The sequence below is a fragment of the Anoplolepis gracilipes genome, chromosome 9 (genome assembly GCF_047496725.1).
Source record: "Anoplolepis gracilipes chromosome 9, ASM4749672v1, whole genome shotgun sequence".
Classification (NCBI taxonomy): domain Eukaryota; kingdom Metazoa; phylum Arthropoda; class Insecta; order Hymenoptera; family Formicidae; genus Anoplolepis; species Anoplolepis gracilipes.
The window spans coordinates 1038521-1058359 of record NC_132978.1 but is presented as its reverse complement, the minus strand read 5'-3'; the positions used below and the strand labels follow the sequence as shown (position 1 = coordinate 1058359).

At 38.4% G+C, this 19839-nt stretch overlaps 1 protein-coding gene across 7 annotated transcripts in view; it reads right to left on the bottom strand.

Annotated features, from left to right (window-relative positions):
• Nucleotides 1–19839, bottom strand: part of LOC140669344 (uncharacterized) — a 195208-nt gene that overhangs the window by 54714 nt on the left and 120655 nt on the right. For all 7 annotated transcript variants that reach the window (XM_072899097.1, XM_072899103.1, XM_072899096.1 and 4 more), the window contains one exon: nt 11676–14119. In XM_072899097.1, coding sequence (XP_072755198.1) covers nt 11676–13454 — 1779 coding nt within the window. In that variant the 5' untranslated portion in view covers nt 13455–14119. The remainder of the gene's footprint in view (nt 1–11675; nt 14120–19839) is intronic.

The following is a 19839-nucleotide window of genomic DNA, read 5'->3' as shown; positions in this document are numbered from 1 at the left end:
ATGCATACACGTCGTAAAAACAAATTGTAAAAATTACGAAGACAAATACGACCGCTCGTGAAACATCTTTCTGGATTACATGCGCATACCATATCGTTACGCAAACATTTATAGCAGTTTCAAGAGCCACTTATCTGTTCGCAAACGTAATTTATGTTATAAGCTTAGTATAAACAGATATTATAATTCAACAAACTTATCAGTTAATAAAAACCATGCAATTAAAAATTATCAATAATTTGACATTAATTCTATAGAAAATTAAATAATTCCATGTTAATGTAACAAATATAAACACTATTAATTTTAATTACGCAGCCGTTTATCCGAAAAATAATACATGTATATGTGTTTATATGACGAAGCAAATGCGCAGAATCTGCGTGTTCATTGCGATAAAATTAATCCCAGCCTCCGTGCTATTCTTCCGTTCGTTCATAATGCATGACGCGCGTCATCTCGGCACACCCTTTGTGCATGGAGCAACACGCACCACACCCTCAGCTGTCTCACTTGCGGTCGTACAACAGTCGTTTTATATCCCTCGAAAAGAGTTCTCTACCCTTCGTGTACACCGTAGATTCGGTCGCACCGTTCGTGCTCGTTCGTGGCACGAAAGGGCTGATAAATAAGTCAAACGGGTCGATTAATATTCAAACAGTCCCGAGAAAGAGAGAGAGAGAGAGAGAGAGAGAGAGAGAGAAGAACTCAGCATGTTAGAGAACCGCTCTACTCCCCGCTTTCTCCTTTCCACCTTGTAATGGTAATCTACTGTTCTCGACTCCGTTACCTCTTCGTTACCCTCTCCTACGCGATACACAGGAGACAGGCACTTTGGAGTAATCGAGGAAGGGATTTCCCCGAATTCGATCGAACAAGCGCACCCCCTTATTCTCGAAAGTCCTAAAATATATTAACGCATCTCTGTCTATTTTTCTCTCCTTTTCTTCAAAAAATAATAATGTTCTTCAATCATTTTATAACTTCTAGCTGAAATAAAAAAATAAATAACAGACGACAGAGAATGTTCGTATTTATTCACGCATATTATATTTATATATTTTAGCTCTTTGAAATTCGAAAAATCTTTAATAACCATTTTAAATATGTTCAAAAAATTAAATTTTTAATTTCATACAACCATTTACAAACAAGATTATATGAAATAATTGTTTATTATGCGTAAAAATTACATATTTTTATGACATATTCTGTTCTTAAATATAGAATGCATTCTCTGTGTCATATAATACAATATATTACATTAAATCAAAATTTTGTTAATCGTCATACTCAATTATCGCATCGTCCTGTCGTCGAAACGCTATTTCACCCACAATCGTCGGAGATCGCAATCGAGAAGCTTAGTGAAAGGGACAACTGTTGGGAAAAAGAGATTGGCGAAAAAAAGAACGGGACGAAAAGCAAGTGGCGTTTTAATTACAACGGGCGCTTAATTACCGCGATCGCTCATCATGAACCCACCTCCTCGAGAAATTCGCGTATTATTCGTGCCTCCGGCTTAAGAAGGAAAAGTGAGGGGATCCCTGATTTTCCCTCCGCGGACACCCTTGACACCCTCGAAAACTCTCCGTTGTTTCCCCGAACCCTTATGCTCTCTCGCTTCACCCTCGGCTCGCACGCACACACAGAAGATATACACCAACCTTTATTGCGAAAGCTCGGCTTTCGTTTTCGATGAATTTCATTTTCTCGCGATCTCAGTACATATACTCTCTATCAATTATATCCCAGTAAAATGTACCGTATCTCATAATGCCGGCTTTAGGCACTATAATCAGGAAAATAGTTGTTTTAAGATGAGTCACGCAAATGTGAATATAAATGAGTTTGTCTACCTCAAGTGATTTCTTATATCTTTCACGTACGTGACAAACACTAAATAATATTAAATGTGAGTAAATGTATGTATATAAAAGAGAGAGAGAGAGAGAGAGAGAGAGAGAGAGAGAGAGAGATCATCTTTATTTTTATAACATAAATTTTACTTTAGCACTATATATATATATATATATATGAGTCTGTCAGGAGTTAAATTAATTCCATTTTTTGTACATTTCTGAATGTTAATTCTAAAATAGCAATTCTACAATATATACAATATATAATATAATAAAATTGAGAAAATATATATAATGTATCTGGTATATTAAAATTGAGAAAATTTACAAAATATCTAATTAATCAATTTAATTTCTAATAGACTCATGTATTAAAACTTTAAACTAAAAGTTTTATACAAATGTGTCTTTAAATTTCTATAGTGGATAATTAAAAATATAATATAATGCATGTTTATTAACTTGAGTGACACTTTAAGAAACAAATGTAAAATAATGAAAAAAACTAATTACAATATGTGCATAAAGAGACAATTGTGAGAACTTTAAGCTCGTCTCATGGCGTGCAAATATCTAAAACCCGTCCCTGAGCGAGTGTCTCTGTAAGCAGAATGGCACTCCGAGACTCTTTCTCCTTCGCCCTCGATCTCTTCCTCTCTCTCTCTCTCTCTCTCTCTCTCTCTCTCTCTTTGCTCTTTCCTCTTGCCTTCTAACCCCTCTCGGGCGTTTGTGTGCGAGCCGCTACGTTCCGGTGTGCATACATAAGCCGTCTTGCCCCTAGGGTGTGGCACCCGGGGACTTTTCGACGCGTTGCGACGCTTGTTTTTTTCCGCTTGTTTACCTTCGCGTGGCTAAGAGAGTACTAGATGTCCCAATTATCAACCCATTTAGCCTTGTTACACAAATTATATACTCGCATTCTTTGAAGACACTATATGTATCTATGATTGCCTTTCTTATCTCGACAGTTTTTAGACAGCTTTTGTGTAAGCGCCAATAAAAAATGTTTTTTTATTTAAAATTTTAAGATTCTAGCATTTCAAACTCTGGTTGAGATTTTGCATTTTAGCTGTGCTTTATTTATTACGTTACTTTAATTACTAATTGTGGGAAATAATTATTAACCATAAATGTCATTCTTCTAAATTAATTCTTTACGAATTCATATTTCTCATTTTAATTTTAACTAAGATTTTTCTCTATAAATTTTAATCTCAATATTTCGAAAAATACGGAGCATTTTTCATGTAAATATCATTGAAAGAGGCTATCAAAGAAATCGGCAAATTCATCCGAAAATGGGAAGTTACATAGGCAAGGTAGATGTATTTGAAATATCGAACGTGAATACGCGCGTCCGCCACTGATATCGTCGGGCTGGCTGATGGAAGTTGCGGTTTTGCGGTGCGACGAGGGCGAAATCGCGTCGACCAGCTATAAAACCGATCGTGTACGGAGTATCGTATATCGAAAATCGAGAATCGATACATCTATGCTGCGGATAGAAGCCCGGTAATAATACCGAAGCTCCTATCGCCGCTCTCGTCTTTAACTACTCCCCCGATCGTCGTTTGATAGCGATTGCATCGTCGCAAAATAGTGATTCGAAATTAATATCTTAAAAATTGAGAGTTGAGGAGAATATCTAATAATAACAAATCACTGCGTTCAATGCAAAAAAAAAAAAAAAAAAAAAAAAAAAAATAATAAATTATACAAACGTAAAAGAATATTAATTACTATCAGATAAAAAGCAGGAAAAAAGAAGAACACGAACATCGTGTTATTAAAAGTTTAAAATTTGTTCAATAAATGTGAAAATATTCAAGAGTCGAATATTGATTCAGTGTACATTATTGCTATTAGTATCCAGACTAAAACAAATATCGATGCATGTGTATTATTCATCATACATGTATATTAAGTAAGTAAAATATACCGATTTCAACATCTACGATATGTGTAACCACAGCTTTGACAGAAAGATGTCGATTTAAAGAGCAGTGGTTTTTCGCTTGCGTTATCGCGCGAGTGACGTCGCGTGAAAAGAGCGCGAAAGCGGCGACCGAGAAAAAGGGCTAACGGAGCTCGCCGCGTTGCGACTATGAAAGATCTTTTCAGGATGTCGTTCGCACGGATGAAAGCACATTTCTCTCTCTCTCTCTCTCTCTCTCTCTCTCTCTGTCTTTCTTTCCTCCTCTTCGCCGTCTAGTGCTTTATACAATCCGCGTCGTAATTCTAAAACAGCGTCCGACAGACTTTCCTTCCGGGAGGTGTGCGTGAAGTAAATTTTAAAACCACCTTCGCGGCGGATGGTGACAGCGCTAGAAAAAGGAATATTATCCACTAAATGGAGATAATGTCGACTGCAATGAGAAAAGCCGTGTTTTAAAGTACTGTTCATGGTTCTCGAATTTCACGGTTGTGCACGAAGCCCCTCGAGGGAACACATGCGAGTTAGCGAGCGAAAATTTCAATGTAATAATAATGAGCGCTTTACTTTATTATGAAAAGTATTAAAATGAGAAATCTAAAGAAATTATTTTGAGTAAGTTCTGAAAATATAATTTAAACGATGTTCTTGTACATATGCTATTCAAAATAAAATATGAAAGAGGAAATGTAACAGAAGAGTTCCTTTTTTATTGTAGCAGACATTATAAACTCATTATTTAAAACACATGATAAAAATGACATGCAAAAAATGGCTTGTTAAAATATCAGTTTTTCATCTTGAAAAATGTTTGAAAATTCAATGGCAAAAATGCTTCGAATAGGGAAATTGTCCATCATCGTTGAATCTTTTATTACAAACGACGATTTAAAAAGTGTGTAAAACTCGAAATTGACATTTTTTTTCAAGCCTCAACTCAATTGTGTACCCCCCGTTAACGATTCTGTTATTTCATCATATTGTATTACTCGTTTTTTGTCGCTGCATATATATAAACCAGAAAAATCCACCGTGCCAGGGGATCACTTTTGAAGAATCATTTTTGCGCAACGGAAAAAGGGGAGCATAGAGCGATTTCGCAATTCATCCCCGTTATTTATTCCCAAACGACCGCAAACCGAGTCCCCCGATGATCGCGATTGGCCGGCCGCCAATCCCACTTTCGACAGCATCTCGCATGTCGACGTCCTCGACTGCTAAGACAGTCAACTATAACGAGGCAGGAAGCAGCGGCGACATGCGATGGCGAAAGGGGATTGTCGGCGGGGGACACGCAGAATAGCGAAAGGGAAGGCGGGGACGAGGGAAGGCATAGTGAAGATGCGCGCGCGAAGGGCGAGGGAAAAGGGCGAAAACGGAGCGGCCGCACCACCACGGGCGAAATCCGACGAGCCACCCTCGTCGGCGCTCGTGTTTGTCCGTGTATTCATCCGTGTACTCCCGGGGGCGGAGACCGCAAAGTATTGATTTCACCCCCGTCCTCCCTCCTTCGTCGCCATCCTCTATCTCCCTCCGTACCCCGGCCGTTTGCGCCCCGTGGCTGCTCCTGCAACATTTCCCCGCCGACACACAGTCGTAGGAGCAGCCACCAGCCCTGTCTCTGTCTCTTTCTCGCTCTTTCTCGCTCTTTCTCGCTCTTTCTCCCTCTCTCGTCCACCCCAATTTCGCTCGAACCACCGGTGGTAGCAACGCTACCGACCAGGGCCGCGTCTAGGAGCAGTGGAATTCACTCTAACCGTAACATTTTCGGACAAATAAATAATAACCATGAAAAAAACATAAAAATATCACCTGAAAAATTAGACACGTGATATTTCCTTTAAAAATAAAAAAATATTCGCCAATTTTGTACAGTTTTGAAAATGACATCTTTGTCATGTTTTATAAAACATTTTTCCAATAAAGCTGATGCATAAAAGCTGCAAATACTTTTTATGAAATGTTTTTAATTGTACAAGGAGACGAAAGCAGCATTGTTAATTTCGTTAACGATTTTATACTTTCGTACTAGACAGAAATAAATTTGTACTTTTTAATTATAAAGTCTATCCTTAATTTCTATCTCTCAAATATAGCATAAACTTTTTCATTTCATGAAGAAATGTAATTATATCTAAAAAAAAAATCGAGTTCTTAGGTATTTAGGTACTTGAAAAATTTAAATTTTTGTACTTAAAAAAAATATCATTCATTTTTTTATATACTTTTTCTAGATATAAAATATATAATATAATAGCTTGAGGAAAGAAAGCAGAAAAAAAGATTAATTATAAATAAATGTTATTTTTTTAAATATAAGAGATTTAAAAATATATATTATTATTTATTAAAGAGAGAAAAAGAAATATAACTTTTGGAAGAAATATATCATCATGTTCAACTCTGTTTTTGTATTCTTTACAAAAAAAAAAAAAAAAAAAAAAAAACAAAAAAACAAAAAAGGAAAAATAAACAAGAAACGATATTCAAGCAAAGTTCACGTTCTCTACTTTCCACTTTATGATAAAGCTAAGAAAACTTTTCGAATGTACATATATTTGATGTATTGAATTTTTTAGGTTCTTTTCTCTTTCCTTTCAAAATTCCAAATGTTACTTTATTACATACTTTTACCTGAAAATAACAAGCAACAAGATGCAGACTAAGACCGCGCTTTCTAATTAATATCGAAAGCAATAGAAAATGAGTTTTGATTGAAGTTTAGTAAATGGCTAATGGAAAGAGAATTTTCGATGCGATGCGATTCGTTCGCCGGGGCGGCGGAAAATGCAGAGCCGGCTCTGTTGCACCAACACTGATATAGATTCTGCCGGCGCGCTTCTAGGGGCTCGTCGACTGTCAGAGACGAAACCTTGCCCGACCGTTCGCCGACGAATCAACCTGGTGGGCCAACCCCGAGAAGAAGTTACACGAGAGAGATCGAAATAGAAAGAGGAAGAAAATGAGAGAAAAAGAGAGAGAGAGAGAGAGAGAGAGAGAGAGAACACGTAGGTAACTTGAAGGGAAATTCGCCTGGTGGAAAAGGAGGAAAGGCGAAAGCGCGGACACGAAGATGGCACTGTACAGCCTGCATCGACGTCGCGACGCTCGCGAGGGTGGGGACGACGCGGAAGAGAAGGGTTGAACGTGGATGGGTGACATCGTGCGGGAAATGGGTGTGTATCGCGGAGTAAATTTCGGGACAAAAATGTGTTCCGGTGAGAATGTAATTCCGCTACTGCTTTCGTGAGCGACGCAGGTCGGAACGAAGGACGGGGGCAATTGACGTCTGTATGAGAAAGTTGAATACGTTTAATTGGAAAACTCTCGTCCCTCCGATATTTGTAAGTATTAGGTATAAACACGAAGCAAAACGATGAATAATACGGCACGAACATTTGTAATATAGAGGAAAACGGAAGGAAACACGACGCTTCGTGGCAAAAACCGATAACTCGATTGACCCGAAAGTTTACGACAATTGAAACTTGTGATTAATTACTCGGTCCTTCACTGGTGTATTGACTCTATGCCATGTAAAAGGAACGTCAAGTAACTAGAACGAACGGCAATGCCATTTTTTATTCGATGGCATATCGAATGAACATGAAACTAACAGAACTTTTAATTAAATGCGCTCTTGCAATAAGCAATCTAACTTTTGATTTAAATAAGAATTTACATAAACTGTGGAATTATTCACATGATAAACTCTCTCTCTCTCTCTCTCTTTTTCCTTGTTACATCAAGATTTATTGAATCTTGATATAACAAGGAAATATTCACATAAGTGATTATATTCGTATTATCTTGCTTGTTTTATCTTGTTTTAGATTGATATAATCGCAATATTATCACAATACATATCGAGCAGCATTCAATTTATATACGTATTAAACAATTTCCTAAAAAAATATGTTTAAAACAAAATTTTCTTATTAACAAATTGATATTTGTCTGATTATAATAAATAAATCATAAGCCAAAAATATTGAACAAAGAGCAGTGTTAGCATCGTCCACAAGTTCCCGAGTCGTCCGAGTTCGTAAACCTCGTTAAAACGTAAAGGGCGCTTATACTTTGAGAAACCATGTATTTGAGAACCTCTGCTATATACTAGGGATATAACGGATTATTCCCCTCGGTGCATAGAGTAGTCGACTATGCCACTTTGCTCGGACCACCGTCCCTCGGCTTTCGCCCAACCCCCGTAACCCATTCCAACATCGATGAGCGTCAATCCCGAGCAGGGGCGCGATCAAAAATATTTATCAAGCGGCTTCTTGTCTGTTAATCCGCTCGTTTTATCGCAGCTCGATTAACCATGTGTCCGCAGGTTATTAAAATCTATCGATGAAATTAAACGAAAGTGCATTAGTACTTAATTTCTGAATTTATTTCCGTTACAATGTTTATCAAATTCGTTGAGTTGAAAGCGAGATATTAACTTTTAAGAAAATTCTGGATTAAAAAATTGTAAATTGAGAAACTAATCTTTAGGCCAATAAATATCAAGAGTTAAAAAGATAAATATTTATAGAAGTCTAGCAATTAAATACTAAGAAAATATTTAAAAAATTTGAAGTTTGATTATAAAATTGCACTCGAAGTGACATTTGAAAATTTCTATGAAAATTATGAGGTTGGAAAACAATACGTTGCAAGAACAGAGATTACATGTCGCTTGTTTGCATGTGAATATACGTTCGTTAAATATTACTTCCCTCGGACGATCGCGCGGTGATCATTAATAATATCGTGGCAAATCGTAGCGTGCAAAAATAATGACGCCGCTATTACAATGAAGAGCACTTGTATCGATGTCACTCGTCGAATCGGACGGTGAATAAATAAATGATACGCGTCAACCGGCCATGTATCGAACGTGTCGGTATACTTTCCAAACAACTTCGACAAAGCGACTACCATGAACCGTGATTGGCGACAAGAGACGCCGAGTGAAAATATATACCCTGTAATCGTCGCACAAATAGAGAAAATAGTTCATGCCAATTTCTATCTTCGTTGAACTTTACACTTTCAGCGCGCAAAACTCAGACATTAAATATCGTATCTATTATATAGCGACAAATATTTATCGTAATTTATGTAAAATCGATTTGTAAAATTTGCATGTCGAGTCTCATGTCGAGAAATTATAGCTTGCAAAGTGCATAACCTCTTGAATTAATATGAACGTAACTTAAAAAAGCAATAAAGAAACTTATTAGCATTTACTGGAATATAAAACACAACTATAAAAGTGATTAGAAAAAATGTCCTTTATGAAGCTTGATAACGTAATTTAGCAGTCTCTCTCGTTCTTTTCTCTAATAGAGAACGTGTATTTCATTATGTACGATTAAGATTTTAAAAAATTATGATTTATTCACGAGTATGTACAATTTTGCTGCGATACAGTAAATTCTTTTTTTACCACATTACGTGCGGAATGGGCTTTCCTTGGAGCGCGCAAAAATGCCATTACGTTTAACCGGGACGTTTAACAGTTAACGCGCCGTATACACTCAAGTGTACACGTCGGTTTTCCACTGTGGGAGCGCTCTTCCCAATTTTGTTGTCGAGCCGAGCCGAGCTGAGCCGAGCCGAGCCGCGGGCGCATCCGCGACACGTACGCGAGTTGATTGACGCGCAAATACGTGTCCGGCGTTACATGGCTTGCGAACAAGGTTGCGAACGAGCACGTACGAGCGCGACGAACGACGACGACGAGGCCGATGTGTGCCAAGGCGAGAGATACACCGAGGGATCGTTGGAAAAAGTGCGGATTTCACGACTCGCAACAATATAATGTCCAGTGTGTCCTGTGTACACGATACACAAAATGCCACATATATTCCTGACATATTCCTAGCAAAATATGGAGTCACCACTTTTGCGGACAATATATATTTATATATTTCAATTTTAACATTTCTTTCGCTCAGAGAACAATTAAAATTACGAATTAAATACTAAAATAGAATTGTCTGAATTTAGGAAAACTAGAAGATTTTATTATTTAATTACGGTGTTTACAAATTGCAAACGTTCATGCGATAAATATATAGGTACATACATACACAGCGGCCAAGTCCGAGCGATAGAGGAAAAAAAAAAAAAAAAAAAAAAAAAAAAGATTTCTCGTGCATTCGACAAGAAAACTCACCCCGTTCGTCATGTTCGGCGAATCGTTAAATACGATAACGTTATGGATCTTTTCGAGAAGAAATAATGCAGCATTTTCGATGGCGTTAGGGATCAAGAGAAACGAAACGCGCGCACATGAGACAAGATTTATTTATGGCGCTTCGCCGTATCTCTCAAACGATATTTTTCGCTCCGCGTTTATTTTCAGATATACATATGCACGCCCGCGTGCGAGTTTGCGACAGAAAACCAAAGCTCTCGTATTTTACAATAACGCTCTCGTTCCATCGTACGAGAAGCGGATTTATTTATTCAAGTGTCACGACGATAGTGTCGTCCCCCGATATAGAATAAAAGAGAAGCAAATATGTGAAACATGTCAAGATAATATCGATCCTTCAGAATTTCCTATTTAAACGAAAATAAAAATTTTATCCCGTTTTCATCATCTTTTCAATCCTAAGATTCTGTTTAACTTTTCATAGTAAAATAAAAGACTTTAACGCTTTTAAATATTATAGTTTAACTTGATTTATCATTGTCCTAGATATTTTTTGCCAATAAAAGGTAAAAATGTAGTCTTTACTATTTTAAAATCTTTCATACTTTAAAAGAAAAATTGACATAAAAGATATATATATATATATATTTATTCCACATTTGAAATTATATTAAGCTTTTGAATAAATTTGTTTTATTGATTGTCTATTATATTCTTATTCATGCATCTTGAATTTTTATTGCAACTCTTTTTTTATACTCTGAAGTATTTTTCTCTTGTTATAACCTTCTATAGCTTTTAGGTGAAATTTTTTTCAGTGCACGCAGCGGCATGGAACGCAGCATTGACGCGTGCACGTGCACGTATCGTGTACAATATCGTTTCGTTGCGGTCCGCTCGCGTTCTATGCATATGGACTTATATAATTGATTCGGTGCCGACTCTCATCTCGCCGCGAATGAATTAGGTGCGTACGAGAGTCACGCGTCGCCGCTGACGAAGCGAAGATACCGATCGGAGGAGGGTCTGCTCGAACCCGTGGTAACTAACAAGCTGCCGGAAACCAGTATTACATATATACATCTTCTGGGAGAGGGGGGGGGGAAGAGAGAATGGAATTACTCGAAAGAGAGAAAGGAAGTTCCCCTGTTAACATGGTTTTCATTCTTACACGACAATCTAGCGAGGGAGAAAAATACACGAATTTAATGCAGTTTATCGTCTCTCGACGTCAAAAAAAAAGAAAAATAATCCAATATTATATCTTTCATTTTTTGATCTTTTAAAATCACAGGTAATACTTTGACAGATAATGCTCTGTCATTGATGACGAAGGCGACAATAAATAATGTTATACATAGAATATTTCAAAGTTAGCAGAAAGTAAATATGTCTTCTTATTTCTTGTGAAATTTAGAGTTAAAAATATTTAGCCATTAATTTTTTGACCATCAACTGAGAATTAAATTTTATAGATAAAAACAAATACCTAAGTGAATATTATTCGCCATTCAATTCGAAATAGATTTTGCTTTAATTAAATTTTGAGAAAATTTATGAGATTAAAATATCGAATAATAAAATTTAAAAAGTTTGAGAAAATTTTAATTTCTGACAAGAAAAAAAAAAAAAAAAAAAAAAAAAACTTTCCGCAAATGCTAAAGTAATATCAGTGTCGCCGAGGACATTGCGACGAGATAAAATAGCAGTCTGAAGGCAAGGCACTTACCTTTGGTTCCGTCTTCATCTTTTTGGCGGGCGGAGGACTGGCGGCAGTATCCATAGCCTCCTCGGCGGGCGTTGTAAGCGGCGGACCCGGTACCGCGGCGACTTTGGTCTGTTCCGGTTTGGCCGCCGCACCGGTCGCGGTAGCGCTCGCCGGACTCGGCGGCGGACAGGGTGCTGCTGCGCTAGTGGCGGGCGGGCCGGGACCTTGCGCGACGGAGAAACCTGTCCTCGAGCTGGGCGGTGGTCCCTGGGTCTGTTGCGGCGCCGTGGCAGCCGGCGTCGGGCCCTGAGACTGCGTCGCGCCGCCGGCCGAATTCTGGCCCTGCGGCGTCGGGCGCGCGGTGCCGTTCATCTCCGGCTTGATCTGCTGAGGCGTATGATTGCTCTGCGGCTTCTCGTGCTTGTCTCGCGCCTTATCGCGCCGGTGACCGCTAGAACCGCGTTTGGAACCGGCGGTAGAGGAGGGTGCGGCACCGCCTGTGCCGCCGGCCGATGCCGGCGAGTGACTCGGTTTCGACTTGTTGGACGAGGACGACTGACCGCCACCGCCGGCTGCGCCGCATTCGGAATTCTGTGAGTTCTGTGCGACCGCAGCCGACGCGGAGGCCGAACCCGCGGTCGAGGATGAGGATGTCGAAGACGCGGCGGTGCCGTTGTTCGAATCCTGTGACGAAGCAATGCCGTTGATCTCGTTGGATTTGACGATCTCGTGCTTGGCCTCGCTCGTCTTGGTGCCGGGCTTGGTGCGTTTGATCTTCATCTTGAGGCCCTTATCGACGGTGGCCGAATGTTCAACGGCCATCTTGCCGGGATTTCCGGCGTTACCGTGGACGGCGTTAACGCCGCTCACGTTTACGCCCGACGCTTGCTTGTTACCGGAGCCGGTGACCACGGAAGACGCGGTGCCGTTTGCGTTGCCGGTGCCGTTCGCGTTACCGGCGCCGTTCGCGTTGCCGTTGCCGCTTCCGGGACTGTTGGATCGCGTCGACGAGTTGACGCCGCACGAGGAGGACGTTGAGGACGACGATGAAGACGATGAGGAGGACGACGACAACGACGATGAAGTGGACGACGAAGATTGGTTGCTGGCGTTCGTGCCAGCTGACGGGACGGACGAGGAGTTGGAGGAGTTGAGACTCGTTGAGTTTTGTAATTGATGATGATTCGCGTTATTCGGTGCCGATGCTGCCGAGGCAGGCGTAGAAGCCATGCCTGTCCCCGAGCTCAATTTCTCGTCCCTCGTCTTCTCAATGTCCGCATCAAGATCGATTATCAAGTCACCTATGCCGATGTCCCATTCGTTGTCGTCGTACTCAAAATTATTGGTCGCATTCGTCGCGGCCGGATCCAGTTCACCGGCGTTAGCAGCCACTGTGCTTGCTTTATTAGGCTCACGCTGCTGGCCCGACGATGACGACGACACGGGCGACGACAATGACGACGACGACGACGACGACGACGACGATGACTTATCTCGACCCTGATGATGATGATGGTGGTGATGATGGTGATGATGATGGTGATGATGATGGTGACGATGATCACGGTGTTCCCTGCCGATTAGCGCTCTCTCCTGTCTCTTGGATTGACTACCGGCGTTGTTGTTACCCAAGCCGTTGTTGCTACTGCCGTTGTTGCTACCGTTACTGGGGTTGCCGTTACCGCCACCGCTACTATTACTACTGCTACTATTACTATTAGCACCACCACCACCGACGCACGGAGATGGTCCTTTGCGGTTTACGTTAGGGAGGCGACCGCCTAGTGGCGTGGTCGCCATGCCCTTGGAAACGTTTCCCCGGCGCCCGCCAGCCTGGTCACCGACTGCCCGCCTTTTCTCACTTTCGATCCCAAGTAACAATGGTAGCGTGCGCGATTACACGCGTTATCATTACCCCGACCACCGCCCGCGAGACGCGCCTCGTCCATCGAACACATCACTCACTCTCTCACGGCTACTCTAGCTCGACGTAATTCGCGATATATCCGGCTGAATCTCTCTTTTTTCTCTCCCTCTCTTTCTCTTATCGTGCGTACACTTTATCCACCTTGAGCCTCTTTTCACCGCACTTACTTTTGTCGTTAATTCTTACTCTCGCGGAACCGAGATCGAGCAGCCTGATATACCTCTCTCACTACTCTTCACCGACAACACACTGATTCCCAAGACACGACACTATGATCACAGCCACTACTACCCCTCTCCCTCGACGTGATCACCAACACACCACTCGACACCATTCGTGCGTACTTTCAACGTTGTAGGAAATCTCGGCGATCATCCGTGCATTCTTGATCTACTCCTCTCTCTCTCTCCACCTGTCTTCCGCTTATCGCGAATTAAGCCATGTCGGGGATACTCCCGGACGGCGTCAGCCTAGCGTGCGGTTCTTCCTTTCGATCTCCCGACGGAACCGCGCTTCGGCTGAACGACGTGCTTCCGATCTGTAACACATAATTGATTCCTGTCAACGTCGTAATGTCAACGTAAAATGTATAACGTTATATTTAATTCAAGATTATTTTGTTGAAATAATTTTCCCTACATATTCTACCATTCCTTATTCAATTTGTATAATTTATTATAATATATTGTTGCGATGTAAATATCAAAGTCTAGAAACTGTGTTTTATCTATCTCGAAAAAAATATATCATTCATTAGTGTCTCTTATTTTTCATTTCGACTTGATAGAAATTTTGAGAATGATTATCGTATGATGTGGCAACAAATGCCACAGAGATGTAGCAACTATGCAATGTAATGAGCCAAGCACAACTCGTTCCATTTTCTTTGTAAAACATCGAGATATGCCTTGTCGGCACATTCTCAACTTGATAGATATGCCGCTAGCACGAGATGCATTCCAGCGGCATAATTATTGTTTTAGAAAGAAGCCGAGATATAACCGCATTTACCTCAGTACGATATAACATCTCATCTTACGATACAACTTGTCATCATACAATTTTGCTATACAATTGATTACATTGTTGGTATTTTAATTGTGTTGACTCTTATATATCTTCTTTCGTAAGCGAAAAATTACAATAATTATAGAGATATTATAAGTATTATATCTTGAAGTACGTCGCGATTACTGAAAGCACTCTGTTATATAAAAATGTATTTAAACATTATATGTGCGACGCTGCTAAACATTTTTTTACTCAATATATAATTTATTATTTTATTACTAGAACGTTACAATGTTTTATTATTATTTTTTGTGATTTCCTTAGTAATTACTCATTAATTAGAAAATTTAAAAAAAGGTTTAAAACAGGTTGCGCACTAAAATACATAAGCGTTAAAATTAGAAAGAATAGAAGCATCTACAGAAGAGTTTATGAGCCATAATATGAGGATCTCGACAATCGTTTCAGAATTCAACGATTCTAATTAATTTGGCATCGCGATTGGCCAACTGAAATGACTTACGAGTGATGCTTTATAGTCGCATTGCTTTCATAAACAATACTCGATAGGGGGATTCGTCTTCGGGAGCATTTGGTCGACAGCCAATAACCAGCGCTGCGAGTCGTACGTCGGGACATTCTCTTGGGAGACCTAACCCAAGAACAAGCGTAAACAGGATGTGTTGTTAGCTTCGATATAACGACATGTTTAGAGACTCGCTCTATCCGATCGACGCCTCCTCCTCTTTACCTTCCGGCTTTCACCCCGAGCGCGTACAACGCGAGACAATCTCCTCGTCTCTTCCCTTCCTTTCCCAGGGGCGCTCTCTCTCTTTCTCTCTCTCTCTCTCTGTTTCGCACCTACAAATTGGTATTCCCACTTAGAGAGGAATTCGTGTCAGGGAACGATTAATTTTACCGGCGGCATTTTGGCCACGATCCAACCGCCCCGCGTCAGTAACGACCCGGTGCGAGAAAGAGAAACGAGGAAATTTAGACAAAGAGAGAAATATATATAGACAGCTCTTTCGATTGAGAGAGAGAGAGAGAGAGAAAGAGCACGGTAGAATTCATTCCGTGTTCTGTAAAACAGAGTCCTCTCGCAACGTTATACACGACACACAACTACTGTGTACACGCGTGGTAGTGAATGTGGTCGATGCGCAGGAAATAAAAGAGGACAACGGATGACAAAATATTGTGTCGCCAGAAAAAATTAATCTGAGATAAAAATGATTTATCGCTGATAAAAGTTTTATAAATGTATAAGCTGTTTAAATCCCGTCATATCGATATCAATTCATATCCATAAGTCGCATACAGAAAAATAGGATGTTCAAACAGCAAAATACTAATTTATAAAGTAAGATAAATAATGAGTAGTGGCATCTTAAAAAAAGTAAATCATAGTATTAACATAAATTATCAAGTTGCCATACATTTTTAAGAGAAAATGCAATGATTTAACGTACAAATTAATTTTATGAAATTAATTATCTTTATGATAAAATCCAGTCTTTTTTTTAATGAAAAGTTATTTATAGGAATATAAAATTTTATGATATAATAATGATTTTATTAAATAATAATCATCTAAAAATCTCTTAAAATAATAGTACTCTTATTTTTTTTAAGTTGTATAGACGAATAATACGTGAACTAGTTCAACATGAATATCTTGAGAGATTAGAACTATATATGTATAAGCAAATTCTGAAGTAAATTCTCGTAAAAATTTTATCGGAAAATAAAATTTTAATTTATACATATATATATATATATATATATATATATATATATATATATATATATATATATACATACATATATGTAGAGAGATCTGTCTATATATAATTCTCTCTTTGCCTAAATTTCCTCGTTTCTCTCTGTCTCTCTGCCTCTCTCTCTCTCTCTCTCTCTCTCTCTCTCTCTCTCTCTCTCTCTCTCTCTCTCTATATATATATATATATATATATATATATATATATATATATATATATGTGTGTGTGTGTGTGTGTGTGTGTGTGTGTATATATACATAAAAATAATATATTTATTTTTATATATATAATCACACATACATACATACACACATAATTTGTAACTATTATTTAAAGTTACATTAATATGTGTAAAACTTTTTATTTGATAGATTAAAACTTATGTTGTTTTAGAGATTTAATTTAATTATTTCGTTCTTACCGACGATGAGTTAAAGTGAGAGCAAAATATAAAATGTATCATAATTTATATCTTTGCAGATTAGCTTTACTCATGTCACGGCGCGAAAAGGTAATATATATCCGAGAGTTAATCGAGAGAAGAAGCGGAAGTCGCGAAATCACACGATCGTAGTGGAGTCGGGAACTTGCCCCGGCCTTAAGTTACATCGTACCCGCATTAAGTTACAAGATTAATCACGCGACTTCGAGGAGTTCCGCGACGAAAATAATATCCGGTGCCATTTATACCGAGTGGGATAAAGACGAGTCGTTAAGGCGAGAACGCGGCGTTTGCTCTCGCCGCTCGCCGGTCTCGTAACAATTCCACGAATGGAGATTGACGGCATTCCTGGGAGAACAATTGGTAAGCCCGAACTATTCCGTACTGTGGGCGCAGCATTCTGGCAAACCTCGATCGTAATGACGTCAATGAAGTCCACCACCGAGATCTGCCGAGGGAGAATTTACCTTGTTAACAGAGTCGAGTTAACCCGCGAATACTTCGATTTAAGACATACTAGAGCTAACGATTTGTGTTTAGAAAGTGAAGTTTAGAATCAATATTCCATGTGAATTAATATTTTATCCAAAGAGGACTTTTCAACAAAAAAGAAAATGAAGAGAAATAAAAAATACACACTTTATGAAAATTCTGCGAGAAAACTGAAATTTTGTAAAGCACGCATTTAAAATACTGTTTTTATCGCAAGTAATGTATCGATCAGATTTTATTGGAATATTTTATTAAATTTTACAATATTACGAGATAATAATTAAGCATACAAAAAATTCTCGGTATTAATTTCTTTATTATTTTTAAATTATTATATAATAAAAATTCCAAACTTTTTCGCTTTCTCTTCGTTCTCTTTTTTACTCTTATAATTATATATACAAAATAAACGTTGTAAAAAAAACTTAATTTATATTTAAATCAGTAGCAAAGCTTTTTCAATGAACTCATTATAAACTTCATCAAGCATCAAGCTCTCATTTGGCTTACAGTTGAATTTGGATTCAATTTTTCAACAAGTAATATTGCTTTGCGCATAGATAGAACTTTAAAAGAACATTAATCTGAAGAATTAATCAAATGTGTTAAAACGAACGCGTTAATAAAGAAACAAAGCTTCTCCTCTTGGCGCAGCTAGTTTATTCTCTTTGTTTTGCAGAGAAGGAGCTTCGTATTAAAACATGTAGCTCGACAGCCAAGCAGAGAGAAGGAGTCATCGTTTATGCTAACGATGCTGCTGCTGCTGCTGCTGCTGCTGCTGCTGCTATACTTCCTCCAAAGTGAGGACCGCGTAATGAATTTACTTAAACGAGCTGAAGATTAAGATCTTAACTGCGTTTTGTATTAAATTTATCGCTAATAACCCTATTAAAGTACCCACACAGATGTGTTCTATCTGCATCTAACGCAAAAACTCATCTCCACGATAGTACTAGAGCTACCTTAGACCAATCAATTTAAACGAGAAATTATTAAAACAAGCAAAAACTAAAATAGATATAGATATGAAAGAAAAAAAGATCGTTAAAAAATTTGCGTTGCGAATTCATTGCAACGTTGAAAATTTATAATATTCTTAGCGTCATTTATTTTCAAGATATATTACCTATATTGAGTTTTTAGCAATAGTTTCTATTTTTTAAAGATTTTTAAGATTAATTAAGTTTCCATTTTATCTTCTATAATGAAAATAGCGAGATATATACTGCGAAATATTCGTAAGTGATCGTACAAAATATTCGTATGAAAATTGAATTGAATTTTTGCATCTATTTTTAGCTATAAGTTGATTGATTCTATGAAATTCTGTAAAAAACAATTGATTTTTTTCATATTTTCTTCGCTCTTTTTCATTTCGCGTAATACAGTGGGAGACTTAATAATTTTACAAATTATGCCTCGAAATAATATTTCAAGCATGATTTTACAAATTGTGCCTGAAAATAACCAGGCTCACAAAGATGATTAATGATGCTCCCGAGCAACGGCAAATAGTACTGGTAATAGTACTGGTTCTCAACGAAGCGCATGGTACGCTCTATGCTCTTCGAGTCCAGAACACATAAATCCGGATTGCACCGAGCACGTCCAATTGAATTCTAATTACGCCGTGTTAATATTTCATTACACTTGTCCGCCGTGACTGGCGAGGAGCGCTACACGGAGAGCAGCGTTGAATAATTGAACGATCATGGAAAGCGGAATGACGAAAGCTTGTTTCCTTTCTAGCCGAGTGCGCAGCACGATTGTTGCGACCGTTCTGCCGTCTCTGAGAGAGCAACGTTGTCTTCACCGCCATCGCCGTAATGCTATTCTTCGGCGCTGAAGTATCATTCACACGAGAACCGACACGACACCGTAGTTGCATTGTGGTGTAAAAGCGCGCGTGATTCCGACTTTTGTGTCATCAATATTGAAGAAATTAACTTAATGTTTGCGAACGATCTCTCAAAATGAAAAAACAAAAGTAAGATGAAAAAAAGTTTATAATGTTTTCATATCAAATAGAGTCGAATAAATTTTCGCAATAATAAAATTAATAGTTATTAAAATTATTAATAGGAATATATTAAATATTTATCGTAAAACTATTAAGAAACAAATTATGCGATAATTCAATTACTTCACTTAATTATTATGATAATCGTATTAAAGCTAAATTCGCCATCGAAACTTATTCCAAGTAGTAAATAATATTTAATAATATTCAAGATATAATAGAATGCATGTGAAAAGTATGTGTATTTTTTTCATTTTTCCATTATTTTATAATATATTTAACGTTGTGCAAAATAAAATACTAGCAAATGTTTCTTTGTGAATTCTATGTGAACGACACTTAAGCGCGGCTGCTGCTTACACGCGTGCTCAATCTTCTTTATTACAGCTGCGAGGCTCGCTATTTTCACGTCGCTCATACTTGCTTCTGAGCCGTAATGGCGAGATGTATTCGCCACCATTCGCTTCGTCTTATTTTCCTCCCTTTCCTTTTTATTCTATTTTTCACGTGCT